The 8,188-nt window shown below is 39.3% G+C and overlaps 1 protein-coding gene across 1 annotated transcript in view; it reads right to left on the bottom strand.

The window, feature by feature from the left end:
• Positions 1 to 7,952, bottom strand: part of ABTB2 (ankyrin repeat and BTB (POZ) domain containing 2) — a 133,472-nt gene extending 125,520 nt beyond the window's left edge. The window contains exon 1 of the mRNA XM_010563658.1: positions 7,088 to 7,952. Coding sequence (XP_010561960.1) covers positions 7,088 to 7,952 — 865 coding nt within the window. The remainder of the gene's footprint in view (positions 1 to 7,087) is intronic.
• Between the last annotated feature and the right edge of the window lie 236 nt (positions 7,953 to 8,188).

Raw genomic sequence — 8,188 nt, 5'->3', positions numbered from 1 at the left:
TTTAAATGTAGCTTTTGTTGTGTAAAGGAAGGAATCAGAGTTCTGTTGCAATATTTTTGTCCCAATTTGTAAATTAAGAAAGCATGAAGCCACCATTGTACTGGTTTTACCATTGCCTCAGGCTTGCTTAGATTTAACTGAATGTCATGTTAGGCACTTATGTTCAAAATAACATGTAAATTAATCCCATTAAAACAAGAGCAGCATCAGAAATTATTGGTTTTATTCTTTTGTCGATCAGCCTGAATTCTCATAGTTCAATGTGAGCAAAGGGCCATCTCCTCCTGTTGACTACTGGTGGAGTAGAACTTAGTCAATGAGAGAGGTTTTTCTTAATGTCCAGAGTGTAAGGCTGCAAAGTCCTGAGTCTGTAACAATGTGAAAATGTTTATAAACAAGGACCACATATATTGACTTGAAAAGCTTAGCACTGACTAAATGCAAAGTGAGAGCCAAAATGTAAACAAAGAATTATTTTGATCTTGTTTCCAAACATTCAGAATACAGATTGCTGATGGATTTGCTGGGCACTGCTGAGTATCTAGTGGTTTTATTGTGTTTAGAAACCTCTGTTTCTCTTCTTTTGAATTCTGCTGGCACAATGGACAAATTGCTCAAGATAAACACCTGTTCATTTTACTTTAAGAAAGGACAACATATCAACTTAGTGAAGATCACAGGATTAATAGTACCTTTGGCCTTATTTTTTCATCTTCTTGCATTGCTGTAAGATGAGTTCTTTTTAAAAACAAACTAACTTCTAGTTCAATATTAAGATCTTGGGTTTAAGCTTCCAACTGCAAACAGGCACTTTTGAGCTTCAGTTCTTTAAGTGCTTGAGTCCTAAGCCCACGCCCCTCTGCAACTTGGTAATTTCATAGTAAGTGAATTTTATACAGTCTATTGTAAATAGGAATGTTCAGTACTTTATTTCTTACATGTCATACAACAGAGGGCTTTATAAGCTTAAACATTTCCCTTGCAGTGTTGCATACCCATGCATTACCCATGCTAGGGAAACAGACAGAAAAATGAAACAGATAAGGAAGGAAGCTCTAAATGAACCATTAATTAATTGAATAGATTAATTGAATCATACCAGGTACATCAGCAGAAATAAATTATCACAACATGAAAACGTTACAATAACACTAATAACCAAACAAGATTTTTCAGTGTAAAAAGATCTTTCATCTCAACCCCATTAATCTATGTTACTATTGCATTTAGTTTTAGAAAAGCCCTAAATTGGGTAGAATTAAAATTTCAAAACAGCTAGATGTATATACATGCACTGTTGTGCATGTATATATACATCCATGCACTGGTTGATTGCTGATCTCAAGAAAGAGGATGCAATTTGTAATGCTAGAGATCAGTTAGGGAAGTTCACTGACAACCACCAACTCTCCCCAGATCAGATGAGTTTAGGTTTCAAATCACATGAGAAATTAGATGGGGTACATGAAAAAACCACTCTGGTGGCTCAATTCAGAAAGACTAGCTGACTGTATGCTGCAAGACCTTCAAACTGGAAATGAGACAGACAATTTAATTTCAATTATTCCAATATCAGAAGACATGTACATCAACCATATCACAATATTAAGAATACGAACACTCAAAGCTCATTCCTCATTTTCTGCAAACACACCAAAAAAACATTCAAGACCACTGCAAATATCCAAATATTGCACTGGTGTTCACTGCTAAACTTTGAGCTAAAGCAGCCTGATTTTTCATCTGAAAAATAATAATTAAAAAACACACCACAAAAAAAACCAACGTTATAACTTAGGGTTTTACATACCAAGGATAAAATTCTGTCCTGGCCTCAACAGCATTTGCTCAGTTCAAAGCCCTGGCTTTAGCAGTAGCACCAGACTTCAGCCTCAACACAACAGATCACAGACTTTTCTCTCCAACAGGTTCCTTCTTCACAGACCTAGCTCCTCAGTTGCACAAGGTTAAGCTGTCACCTACACCAATTCCACCTGAAATCCAAATATCAGCATTTGCTGCTAGTAGTTAAACGCTGAGGGAGTTTCAGCACTTGCTCTTTAACCAACTGCATTGAAAGGACACAAGTTTTATTGCCATGGTGTATTATCAGCAATTTGAAGGATTAATTTAAGACAGCATTATTACTTCGTTAATGAAGTTTTCCTTTACTATCACTAAATGAAATATATATACGCACACACAAAAAACCCACTACAAGGGAAAAAAAATAGGCATTTTAGCTTTCCTTGATCTACCCTTTAACATAAGCAAGATACTTATCTGCAGATGTTTGTATTTTTTAATTGTGCATCTAGTGGTTTGCTTTTGTAGGAGAGGTGAGCATGTATATACAAGCACTAACATTTAGGCGTAAAGAATTTGTCCCTGTGGGTTTGTGGATATAAATCTAAGTTCTTGAATGTGTAGGAGTAGAAGCACACAAGGTACGCTGGGGGTACATTTCTACGGAGGTGAACAAAGCCATAGTTCAAATAGGATCATAGCTATGACCAGCTCATCTAACATGGAAGCTTGTGCGTAGGTCTATGATATTCCTGCCCGGGAATCCCCAGTAAGCAATGTTGCTTCAAATACTGCTTCAGATATGATGACACAGAAGACAGAGGTGTGTGTTTGATTTTTTTTTTTTTTTTTTTAAACGAATTGCAAATCACCCGTGGTACTGCTGTACTAGCCTTGTATTTCTACTCAGTGTAGTTTATAGATTGCATTTGCAGCTCTATTCCCCAAAATGCACCCTTCCAACATGCATTTTTTCCTGAATAGTTGCAAAGCTGATAGCTTATTAAAATTGATGAGGCGTTTTACAAGCATACCAGTTTGTTCAGTTCAGATAACAAAAGGACATTCTATTTATTGAAATGTCATTAAATTATTTTTTTTTCCATGCTGGATTTCAGTACAGTACCATGACTATACTGAAATAAAAGTTATTTCAGACCATTTTGATAACTATAAAAAGGAATTTTTATAATGCCATAGCTCTAAAAATCCTCAAGGTTAAAATCAGCTATAATTTTTAACCTATATTAGTGCAGTGAGAAATATAAAAGAAAATGGGGTTAGTTAGCGATACTAAATCCAAAGTCCATGCTTGATGCTTGGTAGGGTGTGCCACAGTGTTTAGTATCAGAGAGTAGAAAATTCATCCCTGATCTAATTTTATTGAGTCCAAATCATTCCCTCCCTCCCTCCATGAGGAAAGGTTACATGTTTCTCCCCTCAACCCCTTTCTAAGAAAAAGACACAATTAGAGCTTATTTCAGACTCTGTTTCTACTGCTCATCAGCTGAGCAAACCAACAGGCTAATTTGTGGATTAGTTCCTCCACAGAGAACTTCAAGTGTTTCAGCTAAAAGATACGTGAAGAAACAGTGTTATCAAGTTAAATCCCCCCCCCCCCCCCCCCCCCCTTTTTTTTTTTTTTTTGAAAAAACATCTGTCAACACATATCTACAGAACACCAGGATGTGCTGATGCATTAAATAGCACAGCAGGTGTATTGGCTGTCACAGGCATGTTCAGCTATAACCATGTAGTTAAGTACAACATAAGTGCTGTAGTTAATAGGACAATAATATTAAAATGTATTTGCAGTGCTGACAGTTCAGATTCTAATGAACCATGCACCAGTCAAACATAGGAACATCAAGTAAAAGAATCACACTTCCAAGGCAAGTTCATATTTCTCCTCATCTCCCAACAAACATTTTAAATGAGCAGATGCTAATATTCCAAATCAGCATGTCTCAAAATCCCTGTGAAACTATCAGATGCATTCTCTACTTTAGCTGTATCAAATCAATGCATTTCATATACCCCCATGTAATTAAAAACAGAAAATAAACCATTAATTCCAGTTTACACAACTTTTTTTTTTTTTTTTACACCTTCCAGTAGCTATGTTGTTTAGTAGATGCTTATCATTTTTGCTGCTTTTGTTTAATTTTCTTTCTGGCTTGTGTTGCGTTTTTTTTTTTTTTTTGCAACATTCCACCTAGACTCTGCCTAAAAAGACTTCACCTTTGGAGGCATTAACACATCCAGAGAGCTTTACAGAACTCCTTATGGCCTTAAGCTCAGATGACGTTCCTCCTTCCAAGGCAGAGAGACTGAGTCCCAAGCATGAAGTCAGAACTCACGCTGACAACAGAAAATGTCTCATGGAAGCAGCAAATAGTTGATTAAAGAACAGCCTTCCAGAAATGGCAAATAAATAAGCAAGCCACGGATTATTATGTATTTAAAAATAATATTAAAATTCCCCTTAGGCATTTACATAGTTCTAAACTTTACCCTTCACACACCAGGTGCTGATTAAAACACATTTGTTACAATACAGAATACTACACTTTCAGCCTCCAAAGCCGTAAGAACAGTGACTGGACTATGGTCTTTGCTGGGAGCTTAGTCACTAAAGAAATACAGGTCTAAACCTCAGTCTCTTGAGACTTTATGAAGATTTATGTTATTTACTTACTGTTTCTTAGATTCCAAAGAAGCATATTATCCTGATCTAATAATGAAAATAGTATTCAATAGATCATAATGCCAGAAAGGTCCATTATGATAATCCAGTGCAATCTTCTGCATAGTACGCTGCCATGGATTTCATCCAGAGATTGCAATGCTTGACTGGAGTTAGAACTTAACCTCTAAGTGCTTTTTATCTCTAACATCAAACTCGGTGCTATAAAACAAAACCAACAAACATACGCCAAGTTCGCAACTTACAAGTACTCCATTAAAATGCTCTTACTATAAAAGAAACAAAAATGACAGTAAAGCAAGTTTTCCTGTTCCAGTTATTTTACTGCTTGATCTAGCTCAGATTTAAATTAATGTGAAAGACAAGATCATTTGAAAGCACTGTGGAGAATGATGTGAATAGTCCTAATTTACAATTCCTACAGTGAGAAGAATAAAGAAGTTATTTCAAGCTTTTTTGCATCCATATAAAACCATTTGTGGTCTTACAACTGCAAGAAAAGCCATTTAGAAGATTCACTGACTTGTGTCCGGTAAAATACTAGTGACAGACTGTCACAGGAAATTGCAGGATACCTTCATGTGCAGTTTTATTCAATTTTCAGACTTAAAAAATGCATTCAATTATCGACAGAATTGATCTGAAAGACAGGAACAACAAAAGAAGCAACAGAAGCCAATCCTTCTGTGGCCAGTGACTGCTTGGTATTACACCATACAAGCGTTATCATAACTGACCATTTGGTGGTTTGAATATTTATAAGCATTTCCCTGCAGTCACTCATGTTTCCATTGAACACCAGCTTCCATTCATTCATTGCAATTTTTCCAAGAAGATTTTTCTTCAGAAAAAAAAGCTCCCTGAGGAACTGACTCTTCCTCTCCTTTTTAAACACAGAACCTGTGTAGCAGAAGCACAGAGCAGAGAACAGCTGAAGTGCGTGTTTTACTTTACAGAACAACAATATTTTACTCCAGTTTCCCTAAATAAGGAACAAGAGAGGAAACCGAGTCCTCTTTTTGGACCTGGTGACAAATACTTCCATAGTATACAAAAAATTTATGACAAGTGTTTTGGCAGAGGACAAGATATCCTCATACCTTTATAGTCTTCCATCTAAGAGCTTGTTGTTAAAAAAGTAGATGTCTATGTTTGACTTTTAAAGTTTATGTCTTGTACCAGTGCCAAGAGCACATCCCAAAGGGCTCTTCACATTTATTTCATATGCATTTAGTAACACTGTCAGTGGACAGAGGGCAGACAAAGTGCACAAGAGAGTTTTTGTGAGCACCCTAATAGCAGCCATCCTCTTAGACTGTAATTTGAACCAGGCTGACCCAACGGGGACAGTCACTGCACCTATCTACTAGTGATCTGAATTGCGACATTATTGCTTTGATAAAGGAGAACTGCAGGAAATTGATGCACCCAAGGAGCAGAAGTTGAGTCACCCCTTCTCTGACAAAGTGCTTCATTACTAACATTCACCTAAGGTATATTTTTTCCTCAGAGAAAACCCGCTCCTTTACTTGTCTCTCATTATGAGATAATCTTTTGAAGAGGACCAGTCCACTGGGTTTTATAAAGAGTTAAATCAGAAAGGTATTAGGCATGGAATATCTGACCGTAACAACGAGGCCAGCAAAAGTCATGAAACTGTGTGTGGTACACAGAATAGTTTTCTAAATTGAATGTTTCTCTAAATTTTCCATGGAAAAATATGGTACTCCTCAGTGTGACAATGCAAAATAAACACTGCAGCTTCTTAACAGAACTGTCATGACTTAAGCCTTTCAAATTGCTCCTCAGTCTCATAGGAAGACGCCAACATTCCTCTATCTGCTTATTTGCTTAACTGTTCAAAAAGTCTGCTTTCTAAACAAATTACAGAGGTAAGTACCTTAATGCTATGTTATTCTCATTACTGAGGCACCATCCTACATACTCACTTTGGCAAGCCAAGCACAAGCTCTTGTTTATTGCATGGGTGTAATTACAATACAGGTTTCTGCTAAACTAGAAGGAAGTCCAAGTAACACGTAGTTATAAGTTTTTGCTCAGAAACTGAATGTTACTCCCACAAAGGAAAAAAAAAAAAAAAAAATGTTGTTTTCCCTCTCCAGGCTGTATGTGGGAAAAGCATCTTTAAGATGAAACTGCAAGATAACTCACTACAATATAAATTTTGTTTAAAAACAATAGTGGTATTTTCTGAAGAGCAGCTTATAAAGCACATTTCATCTTATGGTTACAGAGAAGAATGTTTACATGCCAGTTACAGTAAAAACGCTCAAAACAGCAGCTGGTAGAAAGTCAGGAGACATTTGTTAGGACAACGGGGCTTGGTTTCCCACAGCCTCCGCACCTTTTATAAACTGGTACGTCTTAAGAATAAAGCCGGATCATTCTTGCCTGGTAACACCGTCACGTCTGCTTGACGCACACAAAAACCATGACCAAGTTGCAATTCATATGAAAAGAAAAACCAAAAAAACCTCAAGTCCATAGAAACCAACGATTTCACCGTAAAGCTTGCCAGTATGAAGATTAGAAATCGTAAAAGCTGGGTCTTACCATTAGCGTTTTTCCCACAGATGAGATGCTCGTAAGGTTGCAACACTCCCCAAAGTTCAGCATCGTTGTTGATAACCATCTCCAGGGTTTCAGCCGAGATCTCCCCTCCTCCACCATCTGGGCTCTGACTTGCCAAAACCCTGGCCTTAATCTCTTCTACAAGGTTTTCCATGCAAGCGGTTAAAGAGATGGCTGCATATTCGTGGATCCTAACTGAGATCCTAGTGTCCACCATCCACCTGAAAAACCTCCCCACTGAGAAGGTGAGGCCGCATCTAGCCGATTTACCTTTCCTCAGTCCGTCTCCAGCACTCATGCTGTAGAGAGAGAGCGCCTTGACAGTCGCCAAGACGCAGCTTTCCGACAACGACCAGCTCTGGATGAGCTTGATGGCGCTTTGCACCTCAAACCTGGTGCACTTGGAGTGCATCACGCTGAGGCGCTGAGCTTCCCTGGAGACCCTGATCAAGGCTCGCCTCAGGAGCTGCGAGAGCCGCCTGACAGCTTCCTGAGAAAAGGTTCTGGCGTTGCCATCTCCCTTCCCTTTTCTGAGAATTCTGCCAATGTCTTCATCAGTCCAAGGGTATTCCTCTAGATCCGGCAGCTTAGGACACTTGGAAAAGATATCTGCAACCTCGGGGTCTTCCGGCAGAACAGTGTTCACGGTATCCCAGCTGTTGTTCCTACTGTTCATCGAGCCCGAGTAATACCACCAGTTGCCTCTGTGCTGAGAAGAGGTGAAGGCTTGGGAGTTGGACTTGGAAGACGAGAGACTAAGGGACCTGCAGGAATCCCCTGCCCCATAACCAGAGTCCAACGTTAAATCCTCCAGGGTCTTCAGAGTAGAGCTGTATATCCCAGCCATAGGAAAGACGGGTTAAGCCAACCGCAAAGACCACGAAAGGTGAGGCTGGCGGGGCGGGGGGGGAGATCCCTCCTGCGCCTACCGAGCCGGAGCCGCCCGCCCCACCGGCGGCGAGGGAGGATTTAGAGCACAGCGGCGAGGAACCGCACGCCGGTTCCGCCGAGGGCCAGCTACCTCCATCCCGCAGGGAGGCTGCCCTCAGCCATCTTCTGCCTGGGGAAGGGCCCGGGCGGGGG

Source organism: Haliaeetus leucocephalus, unplaced genomic scaffold (genome assembly GCF_000737465.1).
Source record: "Haliaeetus leucocephalus isolate CR32 unplaced genomic scaffold, Haliaeetus_leucocephalus-4.0 Scaffold173, whole genome shotgun sequence".
NCBI lineage: Eukaryota > Metazoa > Chordata > Aves > Accipitriformes > Accipitridae > Haliaeetus > Haliaeetus leucocephalus.
The sequence above is the reverse complement of the archived record's forward strand: the minus strand, read 5'-3'. Positions and strand labels throughout refer to the sequence as shown.